This window comes from Lithobates pipiens, unplaced genomic scaffold, assembly GCF_037356315.1.
Source record: "Lithobates pipiens isolate NorthernLeopardFrog02 unplaced genomic scaffold, aLitPip1_a1.2 Scaffold_23, whole genome shotgun sequence".
Classification (NCBI taxonomy): Eukaryota; Metazoa; Chordata; class Amphibia; order Anura; family Ranidae; genus Lithobates; species Lithobates pipiens.
Window position 1 is genome coordinate 120809644 of NW_027507785.1, and position 20511 is coordinate 120830154.

At 42.4% G+C, this 20511-nt stretch overlaps 1 protein-coding gene across 4 annotated transcripts in view; it reads left to right on the forward strand.

Moving 5' to 3' along the window:
• The window catches only part of PRKCD (protein kinase C delta), a 217586-nt gene that overhangs the window by 109237 nt on the left and 87838 nt on the right, over nucleotides 1-20511 (forward strand). For all 4 annotated transcript variants that reach the window (XM_077452275.1, XM_077452278.1, XM_077452277.1 and 1 more), the window contains 4 exons: nucleotides 6852-7051; nucleotides 10189-10249; nucleotides 14472-14631; nucleotides 15488-15519. In XM_077452275.1, the coding sequence (XP_077308401.1) occupies nucleotides 6852-7051; nucleotides 10189-10249; nucleotides 14472-14631; nucleotides 15488-15519 (453 nt within the window). The remainder of the gene's footprint in view (nucleotides 1-6851; nucleotides 7052-10188; nucleotides 10250-14471; nucleotides 14632-15487; nucleotides 15520-20511) is intronic.

The following is a 20511-nucleotide window of genomic DNA, read 5'->3' on the forward strand; positions in this document are numbered from 1 at the left end:
GATGACCAGAGACTAAAAATCTAATACAGGAGATGACCAGAGTACAGGAGGTGATAAACTAAGTAACCATTTTAAAAATTTTCACAGCAGTGTACAGCTATACTGTTCATAAAAAACAGGTTAGGGTTAATATAACAGTGTTCAAGCAGTCTATGGGGAGAATGACCTACCTAGCCAGTCAGGCTCACCACCCGCTCTCATTGATTCAGGGATAGGGCCTTCAGGGGTCCAGGTGCGGGGCCCTCAGGGGTCTGGAGGCAGAGCTTGGAAAGGTCCGGGGGGCGGGGCTCAAAGAGGTCCGGACGCGGGGCTCAAAGAGGTCCGGAGGCAGGGCTCTCATCTCTCCTACTCCGATATCAGCTCCAAGCCTCTGAGCATACAGGCTGCATGGGCTGGGTCAGAGCGGCAGTGGAGCTCACAGCCCCACCCCCATCCCTGGCCGTGGAATACAGAAATTTATTTCTGCGCTCCGCTGGGTTATCGTGGCATGGCTGGGGCCCCAATTTGCAGGCAGCGCGGGCACAAGGGACAGCTGCTTTGGCGGGCCCGCCACAATGACAGGGCCCAGGGCAGTTGCCCCTTTTGCCCTGCATTAAAGACGGCCCTGGCCCACACCATGTTATTTCCACAAACTAATACAGATTTTTTTTTCAAATATATATTTGTAGGACAATTTAAAACTTTATTGAAATTATTTATTTTTACTCTTTTACTTTTTTTTATTTTTATATTTTGAACATTAGCAGCAGCAGAGGACTAGAAGCTCCTCCTGCTGATGTTCCCCTGCAGACAGGCTGGTAAAGTTCTGGGTCATGTGACGGCTTTATATCTATTAGGAAAAGGGTACTTGGATGTGTGTGTTTATTTATTTTTATTGAAATAATTACAGTGCCATCATCATAAATTAAACTGTGTTTGGTATCACTTTAACAAGTTTGGCCTTCAGGGGTAGAAAATTAAGTTTGACTGATTTGACACCTCTAAGCCCTTGTACACACGGTCGGAGAATCCGTCGGAATGTGTCCTATCGGACCGTGTCGTCGGATAATCCGACTGTGTGTGGTATGCATCGGACTGATTCCATCGGAATATCCGTCGGACCCAATTTTCCAACATGTTGGAAATGTTTCCCGACCAACTGGGCCGATCGGACATGTGTAGAGAATTTTGATCGGACCAAGTGCCACGCATGCTCAGATCAAATTCCTACATCAAAGCTATTGGCTACTAGCCTGAATGTAGTCCCATCGTAACGAAATTACGTCATCACGTTCTGAATGATCGGATTTTTCGACAACTTTGTCCGATCGTGTGTATGCAACAGTTTCCGACGGACAAAATCCGACGGGCAAAATCCGACGGATTTGGTTGTGGAAATCTCCGACCGTGTGTACAGGGGCCAAGACGTGTTGTCTCATTAAATCTCCAACCCTTAATTGTAGAAAATGTAAACGATAACCTTGTAAAACAAGCCATTCAGTTTGAAAAAAAAAAAGGAAAGGAAAAACCATTTTGTATAGATATTTTTTAATAAATGATTACATCCTCTGTTCTCAGCTGCATAAGAGTCCATTCACACAGGGGCAACTTTGGATCGACTTCAAGTTGCCCCTATTGCCTCAAGTGGCGCTACATGAAAAAATTCAATGTAAGCGAATGGATCAGTTGCTCAGACTTCAGAAAAGGTTCCTGTACTACTTCAATCCGACTTCTAGGTGACTTGTACTCATAGAATTCAATGGAAGTCACCTCCAAGTCGGATTTCTATAAGTGGAAGCACTTCTGACTCTGCACTTCAGCGAATGCACAAAGCGAAGGTACACAAGAAAATACTTTGAAAAAAAACACAAAGACAATAGGTGACCTCGTTTTACCCTTTAGCTCTTTCTCCTTATAACATGCACTCTCTACCACTCCTTCTGACAGCTCTCTCGTCTATACTAAAATGATCTCAACTCCACCCCTCTTCTCCCGCCCCCCCCCCCCCCCCCCCCCCCACAGCATATATACATCACCTTCACTTCTGTCCTCTCCTTATTACTGCACCCACCAACTCCTGTTAATTCTAAATCCACACACACTAAAAATCTCCAAGACCCTGGGGCATGTCCCTTCATATAAATCCCACTCCCATATTACTTTCCTAACCTCTAGAGATATATCCCCAAACCCTGGGCCTCCATCATTAAACTGTACCCATCACCCTGCACCCTCTGGCAGCAGCTGCAATCAACACAATTTAGTTCCCATTTCTATTCTTCCCAAGACCAGACACCCTTTCTCTTGTGCCCTTTGGAACTCCCACTCTGTCTGCAACAAACTCCCCTCTCTCCATGACATCTTTATCGCCAACTCTTTTAACCTACTCGCCATCACCGAAACCTGGCTCCACGAATCCGACACTGCGTCTTCTGCTGCCCTATCCCATGGTGGTCTTCTTTGGACTCACTCCCCCAGATCCAATGGAAGTAAGGGAGGAGGTGTTGGAATCCTTCTAGCCCCACATAGCACATTTCAGGTACTTCAGCCAACTCCCTCTCTCACTCTCCTCTTTCGAAGCACACTGCATTCGTCTCTTCACTCTAATTTCTCTAAGGATAGCTGTGATCTACAGGCCCCCTGGACCAGTATCAACATTTCTTGATGACTTCTCTGCCTGGTTACCCTACTTTCTTTCTTCTCAAATCCCCACAATCATTCTCGGGGACTTCAACATCCCTATTAATACTAACACGTCTGCCCCTTCCAAACTTCTCAGCCTAACCTCCTCCTTTGACCTGAAGCAGTGGATACATGATCCTACTCACTCCGAAGGCAATATCCTTGACCTTGTTTTCTCTCACCTTTGCACTCCATGCAACCTCTCTAATTATCCATGCCCTCTCTCTGATCACCACCTTATTGGTTTCACTCTCTCCTTCACCTCCCCTCCCTCCAACCTCATTAAAGTTACCTGCAGAAACCTACGTCATCTCAACCCTTCTCTTCTCTACTCTGCAATCGACCAGCCTCTACGACAAAATCTCACCCCTATCCTGCACCAACCTAGCCACTTCTGTCTACAACTCTTCACTTCTAGCCTCTCTGGACTCACTGGCCCCCCTCACTGCACACAGAATCAAGCCCTGACCCCTTCAACCTTGGCAAACAGATGTCACTAGAAGTCTGAAAAAACATAGTCGTGCTCATGAGCGCCTGTGGCGCAAGACAAGTCTCTGAGAGATTTCAACCAATATAAATCTGCCCTCCAAAAATATAATTCCAGCCTCCTCTCTGCCAAGCAGAACTATTTTATCACTCATCAGCAACCTATCATCCCGTCCCGGTCAACTCTTCTCTACTTTCAACTCTCTACTTCGTCCTCCACCCGCCAACTCACTCACTGCCCAGAAGATGGCCAATCGCTTCAAACAGAAGATTGATATAATTCGCGCGGAGATCTCTACTGTTCTGATACCCTCCACGCTTTACACATCATGCCCACAGGCACAATCATTACTTCCCTCTTTCAACCCCACCACTATAGACAAAGTTGCTAAACTACTTGGTAATGTCCACCTTTCCACCTGCCCTCTGGATCCTGTTCCCTCACAAATGCTACGTTCACCCTCTGGCTCTATGTTACACTTTCTAACTCGCATCTTCAATCTCTCCCTCTCTTCTGGCATCTTCCCCAACTCTCTAAAACTTGCACTTGTCAGACCCATACTTAAAAAACCCTCACTGGACCCATCCAATCCTAACAACCTACGCCCCATCTCCTTGCTCCCCTTCTTATCCAAACTCCTCGAACGTCTGGTCTACAACCGACTGAGTGTCCACCTCGCTGATAATGGCCTTCTTGATCCCCTTCAGTCTGGATTTCGTCCTCAACACTCCACAGAAACTGCTCTCCTAAAACTAACAATCTACTAACGGCCAAAACCAATCAACGTTATTCTGTACTCCTCCTCCTGGACCTCTCTGCTGCCTTTGATACGGTTGACCACCCCCTCCTCCTTAAAAAAAAAAAACTCCACACCTTTGGTCTCCGTGACTGTACTCTAAGATGGTTCTCTTCCTACTTATCCAACCGCACCTTTAGCGTTTCTTACAACTCTACTTCCTCCTCTCCTCTTCCTTTCTCTGTTGGGGTCCCCCAAGGTTCTGTTCTTGGACCACTCCTATTTTCAATCTATACCTCCTCCCTGGGTCAACTGATAGCCTTCCATGGCTTCCAATACCACCTCTATGCTGACGACACCCAAATCTATTTCTCTACCCCTCAGCTCACTCCCTCTGTCTCCTCGTGTATCACTAATTTACTATCAGATATATCAGTCTGGATGCCACACCACTTCCTCAAACTCAATCTATCCAAAACCGAACTTATAATTTTTCCTCCCCCATATGCCCCTTCCCCTGATCTCACTGTCAAAATCAATGGCACAACCATAAGCCCATCCCCTCACGCCAAAGTTCTAGGTGTAGTCCTGGACTCTGAACTCTCCTTCAAGCAACATCCAATCACTGTCCAAATCCTGCCTCCTCAACCTCCGCAACATCTCCAAAATACGCCCCTTTCAAACCAATGACACAACAAAGCTCTTAATTCACTCGCTGGTCATCTCCCGCCTCGACTACTGCAACTCCCTTCTCATTGGCTTACCTCTACATAGTCTATCACCTCTTCAATCCATCATGAATGCCGCTGCCAGACTAAATCCACCTTACCAATCGCTCTGTGTCTGCTACTCCTCTCTGTCAATCCCTCCACTGGCTTCCGCTCAGCCAAAGAATTAAATTCAAAATACTAACAACTACGTACAAAGCCATCCACAACTCTGCCCCCAGCTACATCACTAGATTAGTCTCTAAATACCAACCTACTCATTCTCCTTGTTCCTCTCAAGACCTCCTGCTCTCTAGCTCCCTCATCACCTCCTCCCATACTCGCCTCCAGGACTTTTCCAAATCCTATGGAATGCTCTACCCCAATCTGTCCGCCTATCTCCTACTTTATTAGCTTTCAGACGATCCCTGAAAACACTTCTCTTCAGAGAAGCCTACCCCACCCACACCTAACTGTATTTTCATTTTCTCCATCAGCTCATCCCCCACAGTTATTACCTTTTTGTTTCAACTTGACCCTCCCTTCTAGATTGTAAGCTCTAACGAGCAGGGCCCTCTGATCCCTCCTGTATTGATTTGTATTGTAAGTGTACTGTCTGCCCTCATATTGTAAAGCGCTGCGCAAACTGTTGGCGCTATATAAATCCTGAATAATAATAATAATCTCCATCTATATTGAAGCGACTTTACAGGAAAAGTATCCCCTCTAATAATAAAAACCAGCATGGGTTCCCCTCCAGGGGCAAGCCAGGCCCTTAGGTCTGGTATGGATTTTAAGGGGAACCCCCCTACGCCGAAAAAACTGTGTGGGGGTCCCCCCAAAATCCATACCAGACCCCTATCCGAGCACACAGCCTGGCCGGTCAGGAAAGGGGGTGGGGACGAGCGAGCAGCCTCCCCCCTCCTGAACCGCACCAGACTGCTGGGGGGAGGAGAAGCAGCAGCATGCTGAGCTATTCAGTGAATGGCTGTGCGCGGGGGGGGGGGGGGTTGTGTCAGGACAAGTCTGATAATTGGAGGTGACCCTAGATCATATGCAAGTTCCCAGCATAGCTAGAGAACTGACCATAGTGTGTTCTCCTTCTTAGTGTGGTCAGTTTTAAATAGGAAAACAAGGGGACTAGCTGGGGATGCCATGGGTTTCAAACCAAGGAAACAATACAAAGAGAACAGGATAATTTCTCATACAAGTACAGCATGCACATATCAGCAATATAAAAAGTTGGAGTAGTAAAAATGCTTTAAGCAGTTTGTGAGGAATCCAACCACTTTTCTAGACAGTCTCTACTCAAATAAGTCACTTTATAGTGTGCCAAAGCATTGTTCACCAATCCTTTCTAGGAGAGCCCGGGAGACTCAGATTGGTTTCAATTAGAAGACTATAGTTTAAGTATTGTAAAGCAAGATACCCAGATCTCTAGTGGCTCAACCAAACCAAAAAGGCAGGTAGTGGTTTTAGGGTGTATATGGATCACAGTGAGGGAAAGTATATAAAAACGACAATGTCCTTCAAATGAGGGTTGGATGTTCCCCATCACTGCTTGCAAAAGCAATCTAGTGGCTAGTTGGCTGCTAGGTACGATTGCTTTTACAAGGAAGTCATCTGCCGGGACAAAAACAGTAACGAGATGATTCCGGCTTAATAGCTTGAAATCTAGCGAAGTACTGAGAATGTTGCTGTATAAATAAATAAAAAATAAATAAATAAAAAAACTCGACACTTGCCTGCTCTTTGTAATGGTATTGCACAGTGTCCCCCCAAACCTCCTCTTCTCGGGTCCCCTGCTGACTCCTCCTGGCTCCTCCTGTCCAGTGCCCCCATGGGAATTTGCTTCCCATGGGGGCACTTGTGCATGATCGCTTCCAAACTTCACTGCTGTGTTCATTGACAGCTTTAGTAATGCTTTTTCTTGTTTTGGTCTTGTGATTTCCTGGATCCCCATGCATGCAATAGGCATGGGATAGGGTTACAACACTGAGCCTGAGATATATTGCTTCCCTGCTCAACTCCAGGTGATGACTGCTGTCCCCTGTGCACTCTGCGTTACAAGTAAGTGTAGATGCAGGTCTCCTTTTGATGAAGAGATTTCTTAGTCGTGGTGGCAAATCTTGTGACACCTATTCCTACATCTGTATAATATGTGATGTCATGTGATGTATAATTCTGACAGAAATTACCAGTGATTTCTTTGTCACAAAAATTAATTATTCATCATTCCAATCTGTATTTATTACAACAGAAAGAGGAAAGACCTTGGTACAGAAGAAACCTACAATGTATCCAGACTGGAAGTCCACGTTTGATGCACACATCCATGAGGGCCGTGTTATCCAGATAGTGCTAATGAAGGCGGCTGAAGACCCACTCTCTGAGGCCACAGTTGGGGTGTCTGTGCTTGCTGAACGATGCAAAAAGGGAAATGGGAAATCTGAGTTTTGGGTGAGGATGAAGTATGAACAATGATTGTGATCATCTATCTACCTACTGTGTGTGTGTGTGTGTGTGTGTGTGTGTGTGTGTGTGTGTATGCAGTGCCTTGAAAAAGTATTCATACCCCTTAATATTATTTACATTCATTTTTTATTGGGATTTTATGTGATAGACCAACACAAAGTGCCACGTAATTGTGAAGTAGAAGGAAAATGATAAATGGATTTAAATTTTTTTACAAATATCTGAAAAGTGTGGCGTGCCTTTGTATTCAGCCCCCTTTACTCTGATACCCCTAACTAGAATCTAGTGGAAGCAGTTGTCTTCAGAAGTCACCTAATTAGTAAATAGAGTCCACCTGTGTAATTTAATCTCAGTATCAATACAGCTGTTCTGTGAAGCCCTCAAAGGTTTCTTGGAGAACCTTGGTAAACGGCATCATGAAGGCCAAGGAACACACCAGACAGGTCAGGGATAAAGTCGTGGAGAAATTTAAAGCAGGGTTGGGTTATAAAAATAAAAAAAATATCCCAAGCTTTGAACATCTCACGGAGCACTGTTTAATCCTTCACCCAAAAATGGAAAGAGTATGGCACAGCTGCAAACCTACCAAGACCTGCCACCTAAACTGACAGGCTGGACAAGGAGAGCAAATGAGTGAAGCAGCCAAAAGGTCCATGGTAACTCTGGAGGAGCTGCAGAGATCCACAGCTCAGGTGGGAGAATCTGTGCACAAGACAACTATTAGTCATGCACTCCGCATATTTGGCCTTTATGGAGGAGTGGAAAGAGGAAAGCTTTTGTTGAAAGAAAGCCATAAAAAGTCCCATTTGCAGTTTGCGAGAAGCCACGTAGGGTGGGGGGCACAGCAAACGTGGAAGAAGCTGCTCTGGTCAGATGAGACCAAAATTTAACTTTTTGACCTAAAAGGAAAATTCTTCACCGCCTGCAGTATGGGATGCATTTAAGGTGCATATCCGCTCTACTCTAATAACTAGAATCAACAGATTGAAAAGGACTTCAGTGACGGCTCTGACCCAGGTGACAGCTCATATGTTGTCTGCGGAGAGAGCTTTCGTAGAACATTCCATGGCCAACAGGGCAACCAACCTCAAAATGCGTTTCTAGGATAGTTGAGCAAATGCAATAAGAAAAGTCTAAGTGCAAATTATTTTTTAATAAGCAAAAACTATTTGAGATTGAGGAGAGAGCAGGGAAACTTTTAGCTTACCTGGTACAATGCGAAGGGAGGCCTCCGTTGGTGATCTCGCTCTGATCTCCTGGAGGTGGACTGGTGATTGAGCCTAGTCAAGTGACAGAAATTTTCAGGAAATGTTTAACGGCACTATACACAACCTTGGTCTCTGACACTGTATCCCCAATGGATTTATTCCTCACTGGGATAGACATGCCTCAACTTACTGAGGACAGGCTGCAGAATTAGAGGCGCCACTTACGACAGTGGAGATAGCTGAAGCCATAGCCAAATTCCCCCGTTCCAAATCACTGGGGGCTTGGACGGCCTACCTGTAGCACTCTATTCCACATAATCTGAATTTCTTGTCCCTAAGCACCTTTCGCTATTCAACCATATATTCAAAGCATCCACTCTACCCAAGACCATTAAAGAGGCACTGATAGTACTAATCACTAAACCAGATAAGGAGCCAAACCTCCCAGAATCGTTCTGCCCTATCTCACTGCTCCCAGGTTGATAAGATTTTACAAAAAACACAGTCACTTCCAGCACTAATAGGTCTTCCAAGGTGTGAAGTAACAGATGTCAAATAAAATGGTGGTGTGAAAAGGTCTATATTGTACCCAAAACTGGGTGGATGCTGCCTTCCTCAGATTCGGTAATCCGAAAATAACTACAAGAAAAACAGAAATGGAAGGCACGCACACCTAGTGCATTACCAAAGATAATTTAATAATAAAAAGGTTTTGTATAAAAGTTTTATATAAAATTAATCTGCATGGCTGTTGTCCCAGAAGGAAGCCTCTTCTAAAGATGATGCACAAGAAAGCCCACAGACCGTTTCTTGAAGACAAGCAGACTAAGGACATGGATTACCGGAACCATATTCTGTGGCCTGATGAGGCTAAGATAAACTTACTTGGTTCAGACGTGTGTGACGGCAGTTAGAGTACCATACTACAGTCAATCCAGGTGTTGGGAGTGTCAGGGTCCAGAGCTGCATGAATGCTGCTGGCACTGGGGAACTACAGTTCATTGAGGGAACCATGAATGTCAAAATGTACTGTGAAATACTGATCCCCTCCCTTCAGAGTCTGGGTCACAGGGCAATATTCCAACATAACGACCCAAAACACACCTCCAAGACAACCAATGCCTTGCTAAAGAAGCTGAGGGTAAAGGTGATGGACTAGCCAAGCATGTCTCCAGACCTAAACCCTATTGAGCATCTATGGAGTATCCTCAAATGGAAGGTGGAGGAGTGCAAGGTCTCCAACATCCACCTGCCTCATGATGTCGTCATGGAGGAGTGGAAGAAGACTCCAGTGGCAACCTCTGAAGTTCTGGTGATCTCTATGCCCAAGAGGGTTAACATAATGGTGGCCACACAAAATATTGATACTTTGGGCCCAATTTTGGACATTTTCATTTAGGGGTGTACTCACTTTTGTTGCCAGCAGTTTAGACATAGTGGGTTGAGTTATTTTGAGGGGGCAGAAAATTTACATTGTTATACAAGCTGTACACTCACTACTTCTAGTCGAAGCAAAGTGTAATTTCTTCAGTGTTGTCACATGAAAAGATATCATAAAATTATTTACAAAAATGTGAGGGGTGTACTCACTTTTGTGAGGTAGGTGTGTGTGTGTGTGTATATGTATATGTATGTGTGTATATATATATATATATATATATATATATATATATATATATATATATATATATATATATGTATATGTATATATATATATGTATATGTGTATATATGTGTATATATATGTATATGTGTATATATATATATATATATATGTATATATATATATATATATATATATATATATATATATATATATATATATATATATATATATATATATATATATAGAGATAAATTAAAAAAAATTCATATACTTTTTTTCGTTTTTTTTTTTTTTTTTTTTTTTTACAGCTGGACCTGCAGCCCCAAGCAAAAGTGCTAATGTCGGTGCAGTTTTTTCTGGAGGACACAGGTATAAATTATGCTAAAGAACGGAGTATAACATATATTTCAGTGAACATTCTGATGTTCTTTGATGTTTACTATCTATGTGTTGTATGGTTTTGCACTCTCAAGTCTTTCTCCTCTGAGAGTGTTCTCTCAGCAGAGAATCTCACACATAGTGGAATGCTGGGTGTGAAGTTGTCGGAGGACATGACATACATACTGACTTAACCATTTAATTTCTGGAACAGTAGGTAGTGCACCCCCAGTCTAAACATTGACACTTAACCAGCCTTTTGCATGTAAATACAGGTCCTGTTATGCCTGACCTGTGAAGCACTTGTCATTTATAGCCAATGTTAGCTTCAGCTTTTACAATAGTTGTGTTCTTATATTTGCTCACATTGCTTCTGATATCATTAGTATTGGCTACTTGAATCTGTATCAAAGTGCAGGAGTCAAATTGTTAGCCTTCATTTATTTATGCATCCCAAAAAAAGGTTAATGTAGCTTTATTATTATTTGTATACAAGTCTAGAAAAATCAGAGGTGGAAGTCTGTCCAAAACTTCACTGTTAGGGAGATTCAAGTATATTTAAAATCTGCCAATTACCTATCCCTCTTCTAAAGTTCCCAGTTCTATTCCTACTTCTGCCGGTGCTCTATTTTTACAGCTTTGGACCACACAAATAAGTCAAGTAATCACAAAAAATTTCAGAAAACAATAGAGCAGGGGCTTGTGAATCTTGGTTGCCCCAAAGTGAAAAGAAGTGGTAATAGTCACACAGTGAGTTAAGATAACTTTGGCAGGGGGTTATAGCCAGACCGCATTTATTGTGACATACCTGGATTCCCCAGATATGTTTATAGTTTCCACATTCTAAAAAATAACAGGTAACTGTTAAACACAAGGACAATCAGACAGCTAGGATTTTAAGAAGTATTGACAGTATTCGTAGCACTCTTTTTAAACTTGTTTTCTTGTAGCGTATTAAAAGAGAACTGCGGGGCTTAAACAATCATTTAATATTCGCCTATGTGGCTGCAGGATCGATCTGATGCTGCAGCTTTCCCCCACCAGCTTTACGAATGAGAACTGAATGACCACATGACTGCTTCAGTTCTTGGTCTTTAGTGAGCAGAGAGCCGATTGACTGTCAGCGCACTGTGCTATGCCTCTCCAGTGCTTGTGTGAGCACCGGACTATGGAGGGGGTGGGAGTAGCTAGCACAGGCTCTCAGCGGCACACTGAGAGGCTGAGCCAGCTACAAGTCAGGCATCTAGGTGGATCCCAACATAATCATCTGGATCCTTGCAGGGCCTGGACTGGCTCTGCCATGTCAGTTGATCGCTGTCTTTTGCCCACTGTTGGCTGAATCTGGATCACAGGATTGCAGAACTAAGTGCAATCCTGTGACCTACAGGAGGAGTTTGGCCAAAGGAGCTTTGGCCATACTTCTCTTTTAATACTTTCTGAATCTATAACCCATAAAAAGTATGCAAATTCGCAAGTAAGAGTATAGTCAGAACTCCGGATCTGTTTACTTCTTACCGTTTTTTTATCGAGAGTGTTGACATAAGGCAACTAGCATTTTCAGAAGGAGTCAGGTATAGCAACCTCCATAATTTGCGTTGTGCAGGTTTTCTTTAATAAGTGCAATTCAGAAGATCTAAATATGACTATATAGAACTTACAAAAGGTAATACCCTTAAACATGCACAATAACTAGAAACTGTTAGATCATACTTTGGCTAAAATTTGTATGTGTATATAACCGGGTGGATTTGATTTAAATCAAGTCAATTTAAATCATGATTTAAATCACTAGTAAAAATGCTCAATTTATATCAACTCGCTTTAAATCATAATTTTTAAAGAGCAACTGTCATCTCTGTCCCACAGCAGCTCCTCCTCTGACCCGCTGTTTGCTCACCAACAGTCTCATTCACTTTAATGGGATGGCTGGTGGTGCGTGACGTGATGGCAGCAGGTGAGTGGATATCGGCTAACAGTTGCTGCCATGATGGATCTGAAATGATGGGGGCTGTTTAAATGTAAAGACTTATTCTTGATGGTATTTCGAATCTTTAATATTTGCAAACAAAATGAAGGTTTCCTATTTAGAATAATAAGCTATCGGGTTAGTAAAACAGCGATATCAGAAACAGTTCAATCATACAATCTGTAGTGTACATAGATTTTCAAAACAATGGGATGAAGGAATATTCCTGAATTTTTGTTTTATCTCATGGTTACTGTGACATTGTGTGAATGCATCAATGCAGTGCATGTTATTTCAGCTTGCACAGCTTGAGTTCATTGAATGAGTTTACCAAAAATTTAAATATTGCAGAATATACAGCCTCATGCTACATAACCAAGCTCCCTATCATGCTGAATAAACTAAATTATGAATGCATCTTAAATAGAAAACTGCCTTTTTGATTTTTACTCCAAAAGCATTTGATTAAAATAATTTTGATAGAAATAAAAAAAAAAAATGATTTTAAATAAAAAAAAAAAATCGGATGGTTTTTGAGAATTAAAAAAAATTAATAAATCATTGATTTTTTTTATTTTATTTTTATTTTTATCCACCCTGGTATATAACCATTGCTGAGTCATTATATGCCATGTGGTTGTAATGAAATTAGATAAAAATTGTAAATTTTAGGGAATGCTAAGCTGAGTTTTTAAGCCCATTTTTTTTTTAGGCTGAAAAATCCCCCTCGGCTTATATTTGAGTGAGCCGTACAGCAGCCGTACCTTTTGATTACTAAAACAGAGGGTGTCTCCCACTGTGTTATGCAGTCTGTTCGGCCGTCCATTGTAACAAAGCCCTGCCTCCTCCTCGTCTGTGATAGAGGAACACTGATACAATGCTGGGAAACTGTATCAGTGTCCCTTCTTATCATGGATGAGGAGGAGGCGGAGCTTTGTTACAATGGGCGGCCGAACAGACTGCATAACACTTGTTTTAGTAATCAAATGTATGGCTGCAAATGGGCACAGTGAGGCTGCAGAAGGGTATTTTTTACCCAGTAGCTGCCGCATTTTCCCACCCTAGGCTTATACTTTAGTCAATAAGGTTTCCCAGTTTTTTTGTGGTAAAATTAGGAGCCTCGGCTTATATTCAGGTGGGCCAATACGCTAGTATATACAGTATGTAGTGTTGGCACTATGAATGCTAAATAGTTTATCGTAAACTGTTGAATTTGTAGGCTACTCCATGGCATGGAAGAGCTGGCAGTACATTACAATCCTCTGTGGTGCCCATTCACATCAATGCAACATGGTGCAAGGGGATTTTTGAAAAGGTCCAGGTACTTTTTTTTTTTTGGTGCAGCATAGACCATTTTAGGCCTCACAGCCTTTTACAATGCATTTTAGTCAGGGTTTTTGTGCTTGGTAACCAGTCTCTACCTTCTACAAGAAAAAAACACAGGAAAAATGAAAACGCATAAAAAGCATGCAACAACGTACAGAAAATGCATGATTATCCAGCAGCAGTAGTGTGAGTCTAGTGTAATTCTATTTCCCTTAAAGCACTATTCTCGCTCACTCCCTCTGTCTCTTTCCCCCTCCCATGTACATCACTGAGTTTTTCGAGTTACACAGAGCAGGTCTTTAGTCTTTGTTTATGCTGAGTACAGTCCAGGATAGCTGTGTTGGAGCTCTATCTTTTACTATGCAAGGTGCTGTGTCTGTTCATTGGAGGGGTCATTGCACTGCCTACCTGGATGTCTTTGCCGTGGAGCAGCTATCTGTTCCACAATGAGGAAGTCTTGCTGGTTGTTTCAATGTGTCTGTTTTGTCTTTTGGCTATGTGTAGTGTATTGCTGAATATAATATTTGTTTATTTAGGTTTGGTCTGTAAAGACCAAATCAAATGTAGCAAATATTTTGTTAATATCTTGATTTATTTGAATCTTTTGCTGTTCAAAGTGCATGAACAGCAGTAGTTTGCTCCTCTTCATTGTTCTGCGCCATCTGCTGAAAAGATTGTTGTCTTGTAAATAATTTTTATTTTTACTGATATTAGCAGCTACAGTTCTTTGCATGTATTTTTATCATTGTTATCCTGTATTTTAAATATTACCTTGTTGATGCAAAGCAAAATGTTTGACATTACTGTATATATCTTTATTTTTTATTGATTTCCTAAACTAATAGCTACTGTTTCATTGTTGTGTAGCATTACTCGTGCATCTGTAGCATTTTCATTTTGTCGCCTGTTCTGTCCTAACAGATTGCAAGCAGTCGATACGGGAAGACGAGGGCTTGGTGACTATAAACAGGAGGAGAGGAGCCATCAAACAGGCTAAAATACACTACATTAAGAACCATGAGTTCATTGCCACATTTTTTGGTCAGCCCACATTTTGCTCTGTGTGCAGAGAGTTTGTGTGGTAAGGAGGACCGTGAATTTGAAAACTGCTTTTGTTAACCAACAACATAGTTTAAAAAGTGTCTTAATTTTTAATATATTGCTGTTTGGTAATTGGTGATGTGATCAGTAGGTTTTAGGGGGGCTTTGAGATGGCAGCAGTGTAATTTTCAGAATGTACTATACAAAGGGTATCCTGATATTTTAATATTTCGTTATGGAAGCTGTCTGCTATAGGGAGCTTTTTTTTGTTTGCTTCATTCTGCCACCCCCTCTCAGTGTTTACTGTCCTCAATTGCTGACCCGGGAGCAGTTGAACAGACATGAAAGAACTATTAGCCTGTAGAAGCAGCTCTATGCTAGATTGTTTTGTCTATGCGCATTAGGGAGGTTACAGGCATATTTGCAGAGAAGCGTTTTCAGGCAGGAAAAAAAACCCACAAGAATCCTGTTTTTGAGAGGCGCTTTCAGGCAGAAAAAAAGAGCTCGACACACAAACGCTCATAAATGTGCATAAACACAGTGTTTAGGAGCATTCAGGATTCAAGCTGTACATTGATTATAGTGCAAAATGAGCAAAGTTGAATGTTTTTGGGAAAAAACGCTTATAAAAGCTAATGCCCATAAATTCTTGTGCTATAAGAGCCGCTATGAGCATTTTTTTATACTGCGTTTTCTGCAAGAGGTTCTGGCATTTTTTCAGCTGCCTAGTGTGCGCAGACCCATGCATATTAGGTAAGATCATTCAACGGTTAAGATTTCTGCTAGTCATAAGAAAACATTTTGGGGTTAAAGCACGGTCTGCTTGTCAGGAAAGCAAATTATTCTGCATGGGAAGTGCCACTGACTACTCACTGTGTTTGTTTTTTATTTTACAGGGGCTTGAACAAACAAGGTTACAAATGCAGACGTAAGTTTAATATTTGGATATATTATTAGATTATTAGATTAAAAAAATTATTAGACTTTACAGAAAATCTCTCTTGGGCTGTCTTCAACATTTACCTTTCAGAAACAAATAATTTCCAATAGAATTCTACAATCCCATCCTTTACTTTTTTTTTATCGACTACGATGTATCTTTCACTACTGCATAATGAAATAGACATTTATGATTTGCTTCTGTGATTCTAGACAAGCTGCTTGTATTTTGAGGATCTGAGCATGGTGGCAAAATTTTTTTTGCTTAACCACTTCAGCCCATTAAGGATTTAACCCTTAATGAACAGGCCATTTTTTGCCATACGGCACTGCATTACTTTAACTGACAGTTGCGCAGGCGTACAACGCTGTACCCAAATAAAATTGTCCTTCTTTTACACACAAATAGAGCTTTCTTTTGGTGGTATTTGATCACCTCTGCGGTTTTTATTTTTTGCGCTATAAACGAAAGACCAACAATTTTGAAAAAACAATATTTTTAACTTTTTGCTATATTGCATATCCAATACAAAAATAAAAAAAACTAATTTATTCATCAGTTTAGGTCAATATGTATTCTTCTATATATTTTTGGTAAATAAAAAAATCATAATACGCATATATTGATTTGTTTGTGCAAAAGTTATAGTGTCTACAAAATAGGGGACAAATACAATCTCTTTGTAGTCCCCTGTCAGAACGGGGATCTGCTTTGTTTACATAGGCAGATCTCTGTTCTGCCCCTCTGAGGATCGATCACGGGTGGCTGGCGGACATCACGGCAGCAGGACCCCCGCATGTGCTCCACACAAGCCCGCAGTGTCTCGTGCATGAAACGATGTACGTGTTAGTTGTTCCCTGCAATAGGGCCACCCTGCCACATTATATACACGGTGGGCAGTCCTTTAGTGGTTGTAACCCTAAAAAAAAAAAAAAAAAAAAAAAAAAAAATCCTGTTCCTTTAACCACTTCAGTAAAGGGCACTTACACTCCCTTCCTGCCCAGGCCAATTTTCAGCTTTCAGTGCTGTCACTCTTTGAATGACAATTGCGCAGTCATGCAATGCTGTACCCAAACTAAAGTGTTACTATTTTTAGAGACAGAGTTTCTTTTTGGTGGTATTTAACCACTTAAGGGCCACCGCATGGCAATGTACTTCGGCACAATGGCACCGACAGGCACAAGCACGTACATGTACGCGCTTGCCTTCCAGTGGGTGTGGGGTCCAATAGGACCCCATCCCGCTGGCTGCGGCGGTCCGTTTCGCTTCAGGAGTGTCCAGGATGAGGGGATGGCCGTTGGTTTCTGGCCATCCCTTCTCGATCGCACCTGGCGAATGAGAAGCTTCCCCCACCTGTGTAGTGTAAACACAGGCAGGGAGGAAGTGATGTCATTTCTCCTCATGGCGGTCTTTTTGTCCGGACTGCGAGGAGAACAGCGAAAGTAAGTGCACCAACACTACACTGACGTGTAGGTACACATAGGCACACATATCGCCCCCCGATCAGCCCCCCCCCCCCCTCCCAGTCACAGTGTCACTGATTGCAGTGATCATTTATTTACTGATCACTGCATTTAGTGTCAGTTGTGACAGTAAAAACTGTCAGGGCAGTTAGTGTTAGGTCCAGGGTAGCCCCCCCATAAAGGTTTTAACCCCCTGATTGCCCCTAGTTAACTCTTTCACCCCCTTTTGCCAGTGTCACCAAGCGATCGTTTTTCTGATCGCTGCACTAGTGTCACTGGTGCCGCTAGGTAGCTAGTTATTTTTTTTAGGTTCACCGCCAGGTTTTTATAGCGCTAGGTACCACCATATACTACCCAATAAAGGTTTTAACCCCCTGATTGCCCCTAGTTAACCCTTTCACCCCCTTTTGCCAGTGTCACTAAGCAATCGTTTTTCTGATCGCTGCATTAGTGTCACTGGTGCCGCTAGGTAGCTAGTTATTTTTTATGTTCACCACCAGGTTTTTATAGCATTAGGTACCCCCATATACTACCTAATAAAGATTTTAACCCCCTGATTGCCCCTAGAGTTAACCCTTTCACCAGCGATCACCGTATAAGTGACGTTGGTTAGCCAGTTAGTTATTTAGGTTCCCCGTCAGGTTTTTATATAGCGTCAGGGACCCCCATATACTACCTAATAAAGATTTTAACCCCCTGATTGCCCCTAGTTAACCCTTTCACCAGTGATCACCATATAAGTGTTACGGTGACTCTGGTTAGTTTGCTTTCTATAGAATCAGGGCACCCACCATTTATTACCCAATAAGGGTTTAACCCCCTGATCACCTGGCAGGTTATATCAATTAGGTTTTAGGGTCAGGGTCTGCGTCGCCCCAGGCAGCGCTAGGTTAGTGCCAGTACCGCTAACACCCACGTGCAAAGCATACACCTCCCGTAGTGGTATAGTATCTGAACAGATCAATATCTGATCTGATCAGATCTATACTAGCATCCCCAGCAGTTTAGGGTTCCAAAAAAACGCATTGTTAGCGGGATCAGCCCAGATACCTGCTAGCACCTGCGTTTTGCCTCTCCGCCCAGCCCACCAGAGTCAGGCCTGATCCCCACGATCGCTAACAGTTTTTTTTGGTAGCGTTTTATATTTAAATCCTGAAGGCGGTGCTTAGTACTTAGTACTTAGTACTCGGGAGAAGCAGTAGAATTTATTTTGGGGTGTAATTTCACTTATGCCCATAGCATGTGTGAGCAATATATCATTTAGTGACAACTTTGTGCAAAAAATAAATAACATTTTTTAATATTCCTGCAACTTGTGGCAAAATATAAAATATTTCATGGACTCAACATGCCTCTCAGTAAATAGCTTGGGGTGACTACTTTCCAAAATGGGGTCATTTGGGGGGGGGGGGGTGGTTTGTGCTATTTTGGCCTTTTATGGCCTTCGAAACTGTGATGGGTAGTGAGGAGTGAAATCAAAAATTTGCACATTTAGAAATCCTGAAGGCAGTGATTGGTTTTCGGGGTCCCGTACGCGGCTAGACTCCCAAAAAGTCCCACATATGTGGTATCCCCGTACTCAGGAGAAGCAGCAGAATATATTTTGGGGTGCAATTCCACATATAACTATGGCATGTGTGAGCAATATATCATTTAGTGACAACTTTTTGTAAACTTTTTTTTTTTTTGTGTTATTATTCAATCACTTGGGACAAAAAAAATATTCAATGTGCTCAACATGCCCCTCAGCAATTTCCTTGGGGTGTCTACTTTCCAAAATGGGGTAATTTGGGGGGGGGAGGTTGTACTGCCCTGCCATTTTAGCGCCTCAAGAAATGAGATAGGCAGTCATAAATTAAAAGCTGTGTAAATTCCAGAAAATGTACTCTAGTTTGTAGACGCTATAACTTTTGCGCAAACCAATAAATATACGCTTATTGACATTTTATTTTTTACTAAAGACGTGTGGCTGAATACATTTTGGCCTAAATGTATGACTAAAATTCAGTTCATTCGATTTTTCTTATAACAAAAATTAGAAAATATATATTTTTTTTTAAATGGCAGTCTTTTTCCTTTTATATCGTAAAAAATAAATATCGCAGAGGCAATCAAATACCATCAAAAGAAAGCTCTATTTGTGGGAAGAAAAGGACGCAAATTTCGTTTGGGTACAACATTGCATGACCGCTCAATTACCAGTTAAAGCAGTGCAGTGCGAAATTGTAAAAAGACCTCTGGTCCTTAGGCTGACAATTGGTCCGGGGCTGAAGTGGTTAATCCCCATCTGAGTTTTTTGTTTTTTTTTTGCTAAACAAATGAAAAAATACCTGAAATTCCTTTGTTTCTGTTAGAGAACTTGGTAAATTGGTTTCTTTTCTACGTCACTGATGTCCACTGATAAGGCTGCACTGGTGGGCACTGATGAGGCGGCACCAATATGTGGCCTTGATAGGTGGCACTGATGGGCAGCCTAGATGCGCATCGATGGGCACTGTTAAATGTCACTGATAGGTGACCCTGATGAGGAGGCACTGACAGGCATCACTGATGGGCATCACTGGTGGGGCTGCACTGATAACTGCAGATCCCCCCTGTCAGGAGAGCTGTTTATCAACTCGCTTCATGCTTTGTCAGTGTAAATAAAGGAATGCCAATAACCGCCACTTCCTAGTTACGCTGTGATTGGACACAACTGGTGAAATGGTAAAGAACCTACGTCCTATGCTCTTTACCATGATCGGCGATGCATTGTGTCTGGGCGGAGCCGACGTCCAGTCAGAATGGGAGAGCCACCGCCCGTCCGCCTTGTTGCTATAGGCCAGATGGGAAGGCGGTAAAGCATTAATAACAGCACAGTGCTTGTGCTGTATAATTTGTCCCTTTTTGTATCATCTAAAATACCTGTCTGATGCTGCTTGGTGCTGCCCTTCCCTCTGTAAACTGACTATGTTTATCATGGCTGCTGATCCCTGACACCGTAGTCAGTTTATGTGCCTCTGTCATCCCACTGTCTCTTCTCTATTTCCCCCCCCCCCCCCCCCCCGCCTGTCAACTAGTGTTGGTGCCGATCTGCTCCCCGCCCCTCCTGCTGCTAAAATGACTGTTTTATTAATGGGATGCCCTATGCTCTATTAAGTTATATGCCCAGTGTATGTTCTATTTAAAAAAATATGTAGCTTTATACCTGCTGCTCGGCCCTCATGTGACTGTCCACCGCTCTCCTCCTCTTCCTGGCTGACATCCGCTGGGGATTCTCAGCCCCTCCCACTCTAGTTATCAGACCAGGGGAGGAGAGCAGTAGGCTGTCACGTAATGTCGAGTGGTTCTCGGAAATATGGTATGAAGCTACATATTTCTTATATAGAACATACTCTGGAGCACATAACTTAATGGAACATAGGGGATTAGATTATATAAACAAAATGGCTTTATAACCACTTTTAAACAGCTTGGTTGTCTCCTTTTAGTAGTTTCATTAACTGTTGCCTCAGAGGGAAGTAAATAGTTGTCAGTG